We start from the raw sequence: 17469 nt of genomic DNA, 5'->3' as shown, positions 1-17469 counted from the left end.
TTGTTATGGACAAGTCTTTCCAATAGTTTAGGGATCGCCGAGAGAATGGATATTGGTCTATAGTTTTCCACTCTTTGACGCGAGTCACCCTTGTGGACCGGTATAATATATGCCAACTTCCACCTATCAGGGAAAACTCCATCACTCAGGCATTTATTAAATATTATGGTAAGCGGCACACACAGTGACGACGCAGCAGATCTAAGGAAAAACGCCGGTATTCCATCGTGACCCGCACCCTTGTTTATGTCCATCGATTTTAAACTCGAGTGCACTTCTTTTTCCGTTAGTTTAATTGTGTGAATGTGCGCAAGTCCAGAGTCCTGAACTTCCTCAAGTTGGTCAATGTTAATAATTGGGTCATTGATAGAGGAAGGTTCAAATGTTGACTTAAAGAATTCAGAGAACATATCACAAATTTCCTGGGCATCGTCAGATTTGCGCCCTTCGAAGGACATTGCAGCAGGGTATCCATCAGACGATTTTAATGAGGATATGTATGACCAAAAGCTTTTGATGTTATTTTGAAATGAACTTTCGATGTTGTCAAAAAATAACCTTCGGGTTTCATAAGTCAATTTTTTGTATGTAGCACGTAAGAAGGAAAATTCACGATAATCAGAAAGACCTTTATATGTCTTCCATTTGAGCCAGACTTTATCTTTTTTCCTTGATAACCTAATAAGTTCTGGAGTAAACCATATGGGGAATTTGTCATTTCGTCGTGCCAATACTGGAATAAGCTTATCAATTACATTGTTTATTTTTAAATAGAATCGATCTACTGCTTTTTCGGCTGATAAATTTGCGATTTCAGATAACCAATCAATACAATTAATGTCCTCATTAATCTGAGCATAATTAGCTTTCCTGAAATTGCGCCTACGCTGTATTTTGTTTTTGATTTTTGGTTGAATTACGAAGGATATATCAAATTCAAGGGCTGGGTGGTGTCTATCCTCTGAGATGAGAGGGTTGTTGCTACGTGTAACATTTGTTTCACGACTGTAGAATACGAGGTCTAAGTATTTTTCATTATGGTTAGGTATACAGTTATATTGGAATAAGTCCATCAATGACATTGCTTGAAGCAACGTTTTCGATGCAGCCGTATTTGAGGAGGCGAGACCTTGACTGCTGTTTTCGGAAAATGACCAAGTCAGAGTTGGTAGATTCATATCTCCTAGTACACAAAAAGTATTATTTGGTTGTGATGAATATACAGATTCCAGGTTTTTGGAGAACGTATCATAGACCGTAGGTTGTGAGGCAGGAGGTATGTATACTGCACATATGATGAGATTGAAAGACCTTACCGGATTAGAAATGAAGATTTGTTCGATTTGACCATTTTCCCAGTCATCGAGCCGGGAAGATGCAAGCTCCTTGCGCACTGCTACCAAAACACCGCCTCCATCCATTTTACCAGTGAGTGTACGGTCCCTGTCACGTCGGAATACCGTGTAACGCGAATCTATGAATTCAGCAGTATTTATATTTGCTACAAGCCATGTTTCAACTATAACTATAACGTCGTAGTTATTCGATTCTAGCTATAGTTGTTAACAAGTTTTGCGTTTAAATATACATTTATGTGTCCATCCAGCTCAAGAGACCACGGGTAAGCAAGGCATGCTGGGCCCCACCAAGCTGTATCTGGCGGTGCAGCCCTCCCAGCCCGCCGTCATGTCCTCCCCGGCCACCCAAACCTCTCCCCCGCCCCTCACCCCGTCACGGACCCCACAACATAATCAAATATCACAGGTATTGTTTTATTACTATTGAAACATACATATTCAACTCATTCTTGCATTTATAATATTACCGCTGGACTGATGAAACCTACAATCACACAACGTAGTACATATTGTATTAAATTCTAACTATGTCCATCTCCAAGCAAAATGAGTTTTCCACTCTCCTGTAAAGTTCCAGTTTTGTGACATTGGAGGGTTGACCAGCCAGCGTCTATACATATTCCATCAATTTGATATTCACTTCATCAGTTGTTAACATTTTTTATGGTCATTGGTCGTCTATTAATTTCATTGAATTTCTGATTTCCGATTTGTTTTTAAAATAATATTAATTAACATTTTTCTAGTGTACCTACAATTTTATTATTATTATGACAATTATTATTACATACCAAAGAAATTTGTTCCTAAATTATAGAGTCACCTTGTTATTTTATCACTTAGTCTAAATTATTTATTATTTAATAAAATGTGATATAGTATAGGTCAGGGGTATATAAAGTTTCTCGAGCTAGAATTGGGTTATGAAAACCAACAATACTGAATTGCTGTTTGATTGAAAACCTCTGTTGTAGATAATAATATTTAACCCTTTTTACAATTATAATTATATTATTGTACCCATGCTTCTTGTATTCTACTATTATACAGATATCGCATTTTTACTTGAAAACACCAATTTAAAAAAATAATTTCTAAAATACATAATATTATTGGTGTAAACATGTTATTTTTTGTATAAATGTTTTATGAGAAGCAATAATTTTACAAGGTTTTTTTATAAAATAAGTGTAATATTATATATGGACACTGGATAGGATAAATGGCATATTTCCTTTCCAAGGTCCATTATATATGGACACTGGATAGGATAAATGGCATATTTCCTTTCCAAGGTCCATTATATATGGACACTGGATAGGATAAATGGCATATTTCCTTTCCAAGGTCCATATTATGTTCCTATGCTGAGTTTGGGTAATATTATGTCAACATTAACCAAATTATTTTATAAGTACTTCCCTGTTTTGTAACCGAGGATGTGAATTATTGTGTCTTATTTTATATACATTATGAAGAAATGGTTCAAGGCAGACTTGATGCACTAATGCTTTTCTAACTCTATTTTTTTGCTCCAAAGAATTTGTCTTGCACATCATTCCTGATTATTTGTATCAAACAAAGTATTATTTAGCAAGCCTCTGTCATTCATCATTTTTGGCATCATGCTGTCAGTGTTTTAATAATAGTGAATGTTTTTATATTTTCTATTTAAATAAATAAAAAAATTCAACAGCTGAAACTTTTCACAGTATGTGTTGTGTTACTATTGATGCAACTAAGTATAATTTAGTCCAAAATTAGTCATTGATCTTTAGACCAATTTGAAACACGGCAGCTGTTTCTACTCTGAACATTATTCCATTTATTTTATGTGATAGTTATATAAAAACTACATTTTTAAAGTTATTTATTAGACCAAAATTATTAAGAAAAAATGCATTACTATGCAGCTTTGTATTAAATTTGTTGATGTCTAAAATGAACAGAATTTTTAACATTTAAAAATAAAATAAATTGATTAATATGCAATGTTTAATTTGTTCTTAATTTATTATTGAAATGAATCAAAAATGCTCTGTAGACATTATTGTTTAGAGGTTGCAATTGCCGAGTATTGCATTGTTCAATAATTTGAGAAGATTTGGTGTAGGCGATGTAACATTTTACTCATGCTTCTCAAAATTTCTTATTTTGTATTTTGCAGTCACTTCAACCAATTTCACTATGAATATATTTTATTTGTTTTTCTATTGGGTTTAACCATCTCTATCTGTCAATGTTTTATTTTTGTGTACCCAATATTTTTAAATTGTCTGTTTTGTAATAAGTTTTAAGAATCCATGATACACCATGTATTTTGAAGATATTTCCTTGCAAAACACATGGCGTATCCCCATCACCATTTTATATACAATGAGAAATAACCTTAGAAACTACTAATCATTAGATAAGAATATTTAATCCAGTAAAAGATGTAATGTCTCTTGAATAATGATGATCATACACAGTAACACTCTTATTAATGGATATGTACTTAAGTAGTACATAATCATAGCATGGGTTGTATTCATTGGAAATGATGGGAAATATAAATATCTGCCGTGCTTGTGTTGTGCTCAGAATAAGCCATAGTAGTATTGTTAAATCTAACAAAATTGTTTTTCCATTTACTTGACTTATGAATGCAATACCATTAAAAGATTTGTCCTGTGTATTCAACAACTTCCGATTTGCATTTATAATTTTGTAAGAACAATAAACAATTTTTATTAACAATACACAATGGCGTTTCATTGCAAAAACCTTTATTTTATTTTACTTTACTCTCTTTGGTTTTTGTTTTTTTTTGTGCTTTTCTGTTTTCTTTGCACAATACAACACACAGACAACTGGCATTCAATCATTTTCCTCCAATATTGTGTATTTCATTTCTAACAGTTTTGTATCATGTATGATTTTATATATTTTTATTCATTTATAAAGGTACCCTTATCTTGTAGTTCCCATAGGTATCTAATTTATAAACTAGACCTTTTTATTTAACAATTTGGAGGCAGACCTTATTTATTCAAGTCTTTTTTAATTTATTTTCTGAACATTAAAAATGGTATAACTAGGAGTAAAGGCCCGACAACCCTAACAGTTTAATTATGGTGAGTTTTGTTACTTTTACCAGATGTTTATGCTATATTTTGCATACAAGTCAACATCATTCATAAAGGAAACAGATCGAAAAGTTGAGATGTTTTTAGTGAGTTTAGTTGGAACAAAGTGGTAGTGGTACGCGAAAGGGTCTATTGAATTAGTTGTGGAATATGTTTTAAGTGTTCATTACATTAAGTCTATTTAATATCTCTTGTAGGAAGCAGAAGTGAAGAATGTTCAGGCTTCCACCCCTCAGAAATTAAGGGCAGTCCGTCAACTGACCTTGGTCAATGGGCAGGACAACTCAGAGCCCCCGGCCCATATCATCCACAAGCCTAAGCCGGTAGAGACACCGCAGAGCAAACCCCAAATCAAGGAAGCCACCAATGCAGAATCTCTCAACAACGCTGAACCCAATATTCCTCTCGGCTCTCCCAACAAGTTTGTCATCACTCCAGACTACATACAGCAAAGTAAGTAAACATTGCACATTGTTTATGTTGAATGGAATTCCGGGATGCCGACTTACCGATTCTGTTCTTCTTCCACTTTTCTCAACTGCGCTGGTTCAAATACAATTTACCACCGCAAGCTCACGATGGCTTTACAGTTTCAACATGGTCGACTTTGTCACTTTTCAAAAGTTTATTTTATTTTATTTTATTTTTTTTTTTTATTTATTATAAATTTTTAAAGATACAGGTATATGCAGTCCCACAAAGCTGTCACACATGACGGCTTGTCTGTAGGTTCTACAAATAATATATATAAAACATTTTTAATTTTTAATACATGTATGACACAAAATTATACAATAAACAATATCACAAAATAATATATATCAAAGTACCTACCTATATACAAATTATTTAGGCAGGTACGTTGAGATGTTCAGGAATACATCAATAATAATGTTCAGAGATACATTGATTCGTCGCTTATTAGCCAACGCTTAGTGTTTTTGGGGCAGGGTGAACTGTCACTGTTCTTAATTGTCCGATTACTGTAGAAATTAAAGTAGATGGTGTCACAGACATTATTATTTCCTGATTTATTACATTTTACTAGCATGATTTAGTATTTTGATAAAAAAATATTTATTAGCTCTTATACTGACACCTTAAAAATGTTTTTTTTTTCAACAGCAATTAAAAATGCTCTAAAGCAAGAGAATCTGAACCCTGAGATAGAAGAAAAACTCCTCCAACTGCAGCGTTATCAGGAGCGCCAGATGAAGCCTGAGGGGGGAGTGGTGGGGAGCAGTATCCCGGGGCGTGTCCCATCTCCCCTGCCTCCGCCCCCGCACCACCCCGCCCCCTCCACCCGGCCCACCCCTGTTCGGGCCCCCTCGCCTCCCGTGCACTCCCCTCACCCGCCCAGACGTCGACCCGTGCCGAGGCATGATGATGAGGAGTGGATAGAGACCTCGCCCAAGAAGCGACAGAGATCCTCTCATCATTTAGACAGGTATGACTTCATTAAGTATGTAACTGAGGAAAACATTAGTAATTGGATGATTTCATAACTAACACTTCCTTACTTTATTAAACAAACTACATATTATTTTGTAAAGAGTTCACTTTCTGTACACTAAAAAATTTAACAGACTAATGAAGAAAATATCTCCAAAATGCTGATTGCCACTTTAATTAGTCAATTACATGGTTTATTTTGGTAACTTTATATGAGAAACAAAAAACTGTTTATTTTTTAAGCCGTTTTTTGAGGTACGCTTTGGGATCTTCTAAAACAAAAAAGTTATAGGACAATGGACAGCTTTAGTTTAAAGTATTAAGAATTCTAATATTCCATCGAAAATTCAGATATCCCAGCCAAAAACATGGTTCTATGGTATTTCATCAAAATGAAAATTCAACACACCTTTGAAAAGTGATATAGTCATTAAAAGTGATGAAATAAAAACTAGGTTTAATAGTTACCGACGTAACCTATTTAACCTAGTTTTTATTTCATCACTTTTCATGACTTTATATCACTTTTTGTAGGTGTGTTGAATTGTCATTTTGATGAGATAACCGGTCACCCAAAAATATATATAAATTTCCAAACAGTTCCTATTTTATACGATTTTTTTAATGTTATGTGTTTAAAAAAAAGTTGGCATTTATAACTCAATTTGTAAAAAGCTCTACTTATGGATTTTACTAATTGAATTATAATTTTAATTATGCCATGGAAATTGTCTTTGGAATGAATTCTAAGACGTTCTACATCAAGACATCCAACTTGTATAAAATATGGAATAAATGTAGAAGCAATCATCAATAATTAAGTGGTTGGTATATGCCAGCGAATTTCCTCAACTGTCAAAATGTCTTGATTTTTTTGTAACTAGATGGCATTACAGTAGAACCTCGTTAATTCGAAATCCAGCGGACATCAAAAATCAAATTTCGAATTAACGAATTCCCACGTAATTCGAAATTTTATGAAAAAAAAAAAAAAAAAAACGACGAAAATCGATTTTCTCGGCCGCCTCTTCAAATCCGGGTGGTATTTTAGTTGTAAATTCGTATTAATACCAATTATTTCTTTATTTTCGCGGTCGATTACCGTAGCGGCCGGCCCTGTAAATTCAGATATTCGCAATAAATTCGTAAAAATGCTATATATTTACGCGAAAATCGAGATTTTGCTGCCGATTTCGGTCGCGGCCTACCTTTTAAATTTAGATATTCGTAAAAATTCGATATATTTCTGCGTAAATCGAGATTTCGCGGTAATTTTCCGTCGCGGCCGGCCCTTTATTTCAAATATCTGAATTTGAATTCATAAAAATACGATATATTTCCGCGTAAAACGAGAATTCGCGGTCGTATTCCGTCGCGGCCGGCTCTTCAAATTCAGATATTCGAAATAAATTCGTAAAAATATGATATATTTCCGCGTAAATCGAATTTTGTCAGCAGTTTTTCGTCGCGGCCGGCCTTTTAAGTTCAGATATTTGAAGTAAATTCGTAAAAATATGTCATATTTCGGCATGGATCGAAATTTTTCGGCCGATTTCCGTCGCGCCGTATTTTTTCAAAGCGGATATTCGAAGTAAAGTTAGTAAAAATACGATATATTTACGCGTAAATCGAAATTACGAGGCCAAGTTTCGTCGCGGCCGACCCTTTAAATGCAGATATTTGGCGTAAACTCGTAAAACTACGACATATATCCTCGTAAAATGTATTTTCTCGGCCCTTTAAACTCAGATATTCGAAATAAATTTGAAAAAATACGACATTCCAGTGTAAATCGATTCAGATTTACAAAATAATAATACTAATTAGGACGATGTATAACCACGTAAAAATACATTTTTCGGCGTTTTACCGCCACGGCTGACTTTTAGATTCAGATTTACGAAATATTTTGATTTGTTTTCGCAAAAATCAAATTTTTTCGAATTACACGAACAAATTTTCGTGCGCGGACAAAAATAAATTTCGAATTACGAATTAACGAATTTCGAATTAAAAAAAATTTTGTATGAAAAATTTTTTCAGCGGAAATTTTTTTTGCGAAAATTTCGAATTACGCGTTTTTTCGAATTATCGGGGTTCGAATTAACGGGGTTCTACTGTAATTGTAAATCAACTTGTGAAAATACAACGTCAAATGTGCATTCATCATGTCGCATAGCAATGAACATACGCAATCGGAAATCGTAAATATTAAGTAAAACAAACAACTTAGTAAAAAGGTATGACTTATTTGCAGAACCTACTATTTTGGTAAAGTATTTAATTTGACATTTTTTTTATAAATGTTTCATCATTCATGCTGTTGTCAAATCTAGTTAGATTTGAAAGGCTTTTGGCTTTACGAATCGCATTTGAGGAACATTTCCGATACAAAGAAAATTTGTTTTACCTGGTGTTTGGAAACTTGTGGTATAAACGGTATAACTTGTGAATGAATCTACCTTTCATTTAAAGCCAATTTCGGGTTATGAAATTTTTATTTGAACTGCAGGGGATCGCTTCCACTTCTGGCTGCAGTTCTCTTTATTGTTTGATGATGTCGTTCAACTATACCGTTTCCAGCTAGTCGGTATGCCGCGCAAAATCTTTGACGAACATTCCATCTCTTACACTTATCTGTAACACTGTAGGAACAAAATGCAGTACCATTGTCCATGAGAACTACTTTGGGCGGGCCTCTTTCCCGAAACACTTCTTCCAAATGTCTGATAATCGAAGCTGCATTATCTGACTCGATTTCCCGCCTCACGGCAAATCTACTTAGACCGCAATCGATAAATATGAGTAAACATTTCCTACCGAAATGAGTAACATCAACTGCCAAGCGACTCCAGGTTGTCACAACATTAAGATTACCCGCTTCATGGGATGATGGTGGAGGGTCAATTGTCCTGCATTGTACGCAGGAACGCACGCATCTATCGACGTCCTTTCTTCTCGCCTCGGGATCGACCAGCCGGGCAAGATGAAGCGTTCACTTTACTCCAAAGTGATGCTGAGCATGAAGAGTTTCTACGCTTAAAGCACATGTTTGCTCACCAGTTCCACTTTCAAGTCTCTCCCACCTATCTTCACACTCTGAGGAGTCTCTTACACAACGTTTCCTGTCATGACTACTCTTTGCCCGGGTCTTGCAAACCCTAGTAAGTATATCAGTTTTATTTCTACAAGACAACAAGGGTGATCGACAATGTCAGATCAAATTCTTCTACAATCTCCTTCATCAACTCCAAGCGTCACTTAACGATCATCTCTGACACGACTACTCCCGGTCAGTGTAGATCTCACCCAGCACAAAACCGTCACCGAATCTGTAATGATCTCCAGAGTTTGAAGATTTCACTTGAGAGTCAGATTTAATCCCTTAAGGAAGGAAAAGTACCAGCATTTACAAGACTTAAAACAGACATTAGAAAAGGATTACCACTCCTTTAACGATAACCTTCCGCATCATTAAAATCATTAAAATCCATCTAAATAGACTGCCTCGACATACACATACATTGTTGTGTTTTATTTTGTAAATGTAAAATTCCTATCTCCCAAATTTTCCGCTAGGTTGTTCATAAAACTGTTCGCAGAAAAGTATGTATCTTTTGTAAAATGCGTATCTCCATTCTCGGTTTTTACGTAAACTTCCTAACTCCGATTTGAAATAGAAAGCCTTAACTTACAAAAGTTTAATGATTGAAAATAAATTTCCAAATATATTATATGTTCGAAACATAAATAAAAAGAATAAGCCGTCTTTCATTTTTTTTCACTACGAGGTTTTTTGTGCCTCCTGTAAAATTTTACATTTGGGAGTTACGCATTCTACGAATTAATGCGACTATATCTAGTTATGCGATTGCATAATATTGTATCGCTTTCATGTATTTGTTTTCATGGTTAACGGAGCGACCTGACTCGTCTAATTTTCGAAATGTTATTAAATTCACCAGGTAAATTTCGATTGAAAAATCATAGGTTAGTATGTCAAAACTAACCTCGTCTTTTTTCCTAAAACAAGAAACTCAATTCACAATATGCATTATGAAACTGACAAAAAGTAACACAAAAAATATTAAATATGTTGAATTATACCAATGTAATAGTGAATTGGACAATACAATAGAAATTATGAATATTAAAATGATTTGAATCGCACATCACGAATCAAAATTCATTTGGTTCGTGGCACTTTTTGACCACCAATCACAAACAGTTGCCAAAGTACGTGAACTTTGGCATAAGTTTTAACATTTATACATGAAACATCGATGACAGACATAAACTCCTGATAGTCCATAGTTCATTCCTTTCCCTGGAAATTAAACAACAAAAAATTATCGCCAAATGTTATATGTGCTTATTCTGACTGATTCTTTTGAACGACCCTGTAGCATATAAGTACGTACAATGTACACGGATAATTAAATTTCACTAACCTTTGTTTTTTTTGAAAATATATTTCCCACATACGTTTTTGATTTCGTAATTTGTGTTTTCTAATAAAACTTTTGTTCCAAGGATATTTTCCTCCCCATTTTTAAGCGAGAAATTTCTTTATAATGTTATTAACTAGACCGGTGTGGACTACACATCCGCTTGCCGCCCGGTCGCGGCGGAGAATGACAAAATTTTGTCTTCTGCCGAGTTAATAAAAATGCACAAACGCGAATCGAAATTAATTACTATTATATACTTTAAGATTATATTTTTTGGTCATAAATTATTTCTAATGTTTCAATAATGTCTTGGTAAATTATTTTTGTAAAAAAATCTAAACTGTACCAATTTGTAAGACCATAAATAAATAGTCAAATTGAGGGATTTTCGTCACAAAACGCGTGTTCGGATTTATTTATTAGTAATTTTATTTGAAATAAAAACAAAATTCTTTTACATACTTATGATAGATAATTTATTGATTGTTTATACTGTATTATTATATGATTTGAAATATTTGTTGTATAATACAAATTCACCTTTGAAAATGCAACAAATCTGCGCAACGTCCAACGGTAACACTTTATTATGATATGAAAATAATATTATTTTTCAAAATTTAACATCTTACTTTATTAGATAAAATAACTATCTTTCAAAATCAATTTGTGTTTTTTTCTAGAAAAGTGTCCATACGTCTAAAACTGGCCTCAAAAATGCCAAATTTCAGGTCAAGTCTACCTATTTCGCCTTAATCTGCTTTCCATTTTTTCTCCCCAAAATTTGTTGTCTTGTTTTATTAATTCTATTTTTAATGGAATTGCTTCACCCAACCAGACGACAAAAATACATACAATTATTGGAAATGTGAAGTTGACCCTGTACTTGGTAATACCAGTTGTGATTTGTATTTGTAAAAAATGTTTTATTTTTTATCTTGCTTCCAGAATGTTATTTTTTTTTGCTATTGCTTCTTCAAATAGCATCCCACTAGCAGAAATCGGACATTTAATTTCTAATATTGTACTGTCATTTACCGAACCATCTGGGGTGGGAGAATGGGAAAATATCATCAATAAATAACCAACAGTCATCAACGACAATATTTTCTTGAATGAAAAGTTGCCTTTTTGACACTTGCTCATGGTCCCTACCACATTGAATAGATTTTATATTTTCTGGAGAGCGTCTGTATAATATTGTTTTGACTAAATTAGCATAACTAATGGATTGACTTCGTTTACAGATATTACCAACTAAAGAAGCTGTTAACATGTTTCTTCTGCGTTCCAGCCACTTCCTGCTATCAGACTGTAATACAGTTCGTCTTTCGACTGCCTTCTTTTCACTTTGTGAAATATTAAGTAGCTTTAAGAATTCTGCTTTAGCATATTCATATGCATTTTGTTCTATATCCGTTTTTTCGCACAATTCGCCATAATGGTTATCAGGTAGGTGCTCCTGATTTTGAAAGTAAATGTCTCCCTTGTTTTTTTTCGTAAAGATCTGTTATCATTTGTTTTAGAAGCCATTCTTCTTTTTGTTCTTTTCTGTTCTAACCGTTTAAAAAAATGACTAGGGCTCCTGTTGAAAATCTGCTTATGTAAAGAATAATAAGGTCGCTTAGAATTGAAAGAAACTACTGCAGCTGCACGAAGACCCATATATGACTAATTTGAATTATTTTTCCACCAATAAATTTAGCAATAACTCCATTGGAACTCTCAACAATATTACTGTCTATACAATATACTAGACTTCGGGCATTACTGACAAGGCGATAATTCGCATCCATAATTTTTGAAAATATAATATTGCTGTGTAACTGTGGAACGTGATTGTAGTCTAATATTTTATTCGGATCAAGTTTAAATTTGCAGAAGTATGGTAAACAATCTTTACGTTCACCGAAAACATTTTTGGGTCCATTTAATAAATCTTACCTCAAATTGATAATTTTTTGGTTCAAAGCACTATTTGATTGCGTCCTGTAATTTGCAGCTCCAACTACCGTCTTCCTAAGATGAAGTTTGTTGGTTGAAATAATTTTTCTAAACTCCAAAGGAAAGCCGGTATCTTTTGTAATTTTTTCAATTTGATTGCTGTAGTTTCGAATTAAGTGGTTAGTGCATTCTATTTTCTGTACTGTCATATTGGGAGACAGGTGACTGTTTCTAATTCTGGCATAAGTACGGGAGTCTCCATGGGCAATGAGGGTTGAATATATATAAGACTATATATATATATATATATATATATATAGGTCCCACAACATTTATTGCGTCCGTGCGTAAATCCGTCTTTGGGCGTCCAGCACTTCTAGTTCTTTTTTTTAGATTGTTTTTGTGAATATTGCACTATGTTTTACTCACGATAATCGCTAGTATCATATTTTTTTAATATTCATAATAATGCAGGTTTTGATGTTTATTACACTTTCATACATTTCTAGCGTCACGTACATACTCACGTCCGGGTGTATATTTTTTGTATATTGAAGGTTCCTTTTAATATAGGTTACACGTCCGTTCACTCTAATTTATTTGTTACGTCTGCCGTATATTGCTGACTATTCTAATAAAGGTTTCACGTCCATACTGAATAATATATTCTTGCGTCCGAGTGTATATTATTTGTTTGTTACATGGCGTTTTGAAGGTCGATTTAATTTTTACGTCTTCCGTATATAAGGCCCTTAAGACTCTTGGATTTGTTTTGAGAGTTTCAAAAGGTAAATTTAGGCCGTTGTTATGCCCCTTATATTATTAAACCCCTTAGGATTACATGACTTATTCTGATATGGGAGATATATTTCACCTTAAAAATAATCAATATAAATATTGTTTATTTTAATTCTTTTATATATCGAGACAAATAGACATCTATAATTTTTGTAATCTTTTCTTTATTTTGAATATCTACTTATGTGAGACTTCTTATCATTTTTACCAATGTATCTTATTTTATTATACGCATTTGTTGTAACATTTTATTTTTTTTCATTCTATTTTGTTTTGTCTATTGTTTTAATTTTGAAGAATTTATAATAACTGCGATACTCAACTATTAAACTAGAATGTAAACGTCTATTAGGTGTAATAAATAAATTAACAAATAAATAAACAACACAAAATATTTCTTACTTTTCTAGTGAAGTTTTCACGTTCATAGTGAATTAATTAATTAATTACAGCATCTGTGGTTGAGAGATAAGACTCTCGACTCGCAACCCGAAGCCCGTAATCTGACTGTCAAACCTGGCGTGCGCAAATAAATTTTTATTTGTTTGTGTTATTTCACAATTAATACATTAAACATAATATAAAGTGTGTTTGCAGCACGTTCCAGAGTGAAATATACTCTCAGTATCGCCCTGGTGTGTGACCACCATTCCGAATGGAAACGTTATTTCCAAGCTTTTGCCGTGTTTGGTGACCAGATATAAATAGTCAGGTACTTTTCTACATTTCTCTTCCTCATCTTCTTCCCCTCCCCAATACCTTCACCCTAGTACTCAGATTGGAGATGCCACAGTCTCGCTGTTCCAGACGGGAGCGGTTGAGACTCTTGTGCGGTATATAAAAAATATATGTATATATATTTATGTTTTATTTTTTTGATATCCAGAAACACACCAGACCTGACAACAAACTGTCTATTGATAGTGAGAAGTTTGAATGAATATCTTGTTGCACCTTGTATACAAACGTACCTACTGGGCGCAGGCGTGCGACAATTTTTTTTACAACGATATCCTTAGTAAAAATGTATCATTTCATAACGCGCCAGTTCGCTCCATTGCAGAGGGCGGTTGGACATTTTTAGGTCGGGATATCAATTTACCGTCCACTGTAAACCATCTTACAAAAATGTCCACCCGCGCAAGGCGCTTTTTAGTTCTGAGTGCTAAGTGGCAACGTTGTAAATGAACTGAATGTTGCCAAATCTGGCGTTTTGCTTCACCAAGGACTCAAACAATACATAAAAATGTACAAATTCGCCAACGGCCATGGGGACGCAATACTATCGACGAAATGCGTGGACGCAGCACGGCCGTCGTTATGTATACAAAATAATATCTACTCGTGATTGGTCACGAGGATACAATACCATCGACGCAGAACTTCTGTCGTTACGTATTCAATATAATAATATCTGTTTTTATATTTAACTTAATTAGTTCAACCTCAAATTGCAATATTTTAATTAATGAGTTAAACATATTAATACCATTAAGTTCAAAATAAAAATATTTTTTTATTTTTATTTCTTAACATCTTTAGTGTTACAATATTTACAACATAATATTAAATAATATTTAAATCACTTTTCTGATAAGTAAGATGCTTGTGCTTAGGAGAGGACAACAATATATTTTTACATATTTATATTGCAAATATTATTACAAAAACTATTAATAGCCTTACAAGAAAATACAATAAAAGTAATAAAAACAGGTTAGTTATAAATAATACCAAGGAATGATAAGCAGAAACATAATATGTGGAGTTTATTAAGCAGAATTGATTTGAAAGTACCTACACGGCACACACGCTCATGTAATCTAGTAAAATAAAAATGCTTGTCTTAGAAGAATATGTTCAACATATGTATAATAACATTCTCTCTGATTCTATCTTCAATTTAACCAAAATAAATATAAAAACTATATTAAAAATGTATTAAACGTGTACCAAACTGCATAAAATGTTATTATATTATGTAATGACATATATTATGTAGTATTACGTTATAATAATCTTCTGTTTTAATAATCTCCTGTTATAATAATCTCCAGTTAAAATAATCTCATGTTATAATAATCTCCCTCTTGAATAACGTTATATTTTTTACAAAATGAAACAATACTATGTTTTAAACCACTTTATATTTATTTTATACAATATTTGGGTTCAATCCAAACCGGTCGACGAAATATAAATTAAAATAAAGTGGTTTAAAACAAAGTATTTGTTTCATTTTGTATAATGTCAAGCCACTAAGTGTTTGCTTTCTTCGATAAATTTAATATTTTTTAGTTCTTGTAAGTAAAGTTTTTAAATTTTTACATACATAATAGAATAGAATATTGCGGAAATCTGCAATTGGTTTCTCAGTTACACGTGTATAAATGAACCACATTGTAAACTGTTGATTTCCCTGAAATAAAATAAATAAATAAATAATTTAAAACAATAAGAAAATTTATTAGGTGGTATTAGAGAATTTTAAATTGTTTTTTTTGTAACTGTCATAATTTTCCTCAGATATATCCAGGAGTAATTTATTGAATAATTTTATACCGTTAAATAAATAATGATGTTTTGCTGTTGTAGTTCGAACAAGTGGTACGGTTAGTCCTCCAATATAAATAATTATTTAGCTTAAAATTAATTATGGAATATTATTTTTATCAAATAAATCTTTATGTAATTGAAGTTCTTAATGTACGAGTATTTTTGTCATAAATTTTTGTGAGAAGGGGAACCGGAAAACCTTGGAAAACATTTATTGTTGGATAGTTATATGGTTTTTTTAAATATGATTTTTATTAATATTTTTTGAACTGTCACGAGTGGACGTAGGTATGATTTATACGCACCCCCCCCCCGCAAACCACGATTTCATATTGTAATAGTGTAGAATGTGCAAGTGCAAAATAAATACCTTTAAGTATTTTAATGATACAGTATTTCTAAGTCTAAAAAACACAAAGATGAGTTTTCTCATTCTGTCTACTGTGGAGTTTATTTGACTTTTCCATTTGATGTTATTATCGATAATTATTCCAAGATGTTCACAGCCTAAGCACCCTGATTAAGTTTCTGAAGGAATCGCTTGGGTACCTACTGGACTATAAGGGTATAATAGAGCTATGTATTCGATACATGCGATTATATTAATTGGCTAATTATTTAGATTCATTAATTGACAAACAGTTTGCGTTACATATTGGTATTTCGTTAACATTGATATCAGTAAATTTTTCTTTAGCATAGACTACAATTCCACTACTTTTATTTTTGTGATAATTTGTGACATATTGTTTGTATTTTGGAATACTTGGTATATTTTTATGTATTGCATGCGAGTGTGCCTCGGATAGTATTAAAAAATCTGGTTGTGGACATAATGTTAAATACATAGGTATACCAGAAGTTCGTCCATGTTTCAAATTATACTCCTTATGTTTAAGTGCAAGATTGTTAGTAGATTTATTATATTGTTCTAGATTTTAGTGCATTCGCTGTATGTTTCACATACGTATTCTTCTATATTTTGATTTTTTGTTGATTTCATTTAAGTTAAAGTTTTCATTGCATTTATGAAGGTGTGATAAAATATATAGTTATAATTCTATAAATATATTAATAATAATCCTCACAATTTGTGTTACGATATTCTTGCTAGATTTCAATTCATATCTTGAGGTTTTTATTTTATTCTATAAGATTTATTTTATATTCAGATAATATTCGGGAACTTATAAATTGTTTGTTTAATTGACAACAATATTTAATTTAAAATAAAACAATAACTTTGTAAAAACCACTTTTATTTTTTATACTTTGTGCCGACCGGGTTTCGCTCCCAAAAAAAACGCTTTTTCTTTAAAAAAAAACAACAACGGACGCAATACTACCAACGTAATGCGTAAACGCATCACGATCGTCGTTATGCATTAAAAACTACGCAGGATGCTTCTTAGTTCTTAGTGTCAAGCGGCATCGTTGTAAATTAACCCAACGTTGCCAAATCTGATGATTTACTCAACCAAACGCTCAAATAATTTATAAAAATGTATTCGTGAATGGCCATGGGGACGCAGTACTATCGAAGTAATGCGTGGACGCAGCAAAATCGTCGTTATGCATTAAAAACCACGCAAGACGATTCTTAGTTCTGAGTATCAAGCGGCATCGTTGTAAATTAACCAAATGTTGCCAAATCTGATGATTTACTCAACCAAACGCTCAAATAATATTTAACAATGTACTCCGAATGGCCACGAGGACGCAGTACTATCGACGTAATGCGTAGACGCAGCAAGACCGTCGTTATGTATTCATAATAATATT

The 17469-nt window shown here is 32.9% G+C and overlaps 1 protein-coding gene across 3 annotated transcripts in view; it reads left to right on the top strand.

Annotated features, from left to right (window-relative positions):
* The window catches only part of E(bx) (nucleosome-remodeling factor subunit NURF301 E(bx)), a 49174-nt gene that overhangs the window by 17063 nt on the left and 14642 nt on the right, over nucleotides 1-17469 (top strand). For all 3 annotated transcript variants that reach the window (XM_089634087.1, XM_089634088.1, XM_089634085.1), the window contains 3 exons: nucleotides 1607-1764; nucleotides 4684-4939; nucleotides 5612-5933. In XM_089634087.1, the coding sequence (XP_089490213.1) occupies nucleotides 1607-1764; nucleotides 4684-4939; nucleotides 5612-5933 (736 nt within the window). The remainder of the gene's footprint in view (nucleotides 1-1606; nucleotides 1765-4683; nucleotides 4940-5611; nucleotides 5934-17469) is intronic.

This window comes from Hesperophylax consimilis, chromosome 8 (assembly GCF_061612785.1).
Source record: "Hesperophylax consimilis isolate HC1 chromosome 8, BYU_Hcon_1.0, whole genome shotgun sequence".
Lineage (NCBI taxonomy): Eukaryota > Metazoa > Arthropoda > Insecta > Trichoptera > Limnephilidae > Hesperophylax > Hesperophylax consimilis.
Note: the sequence above shows the minus strand (reverse complement) of the source record. Positions and strands in the feature narration are given on the sequence as shown.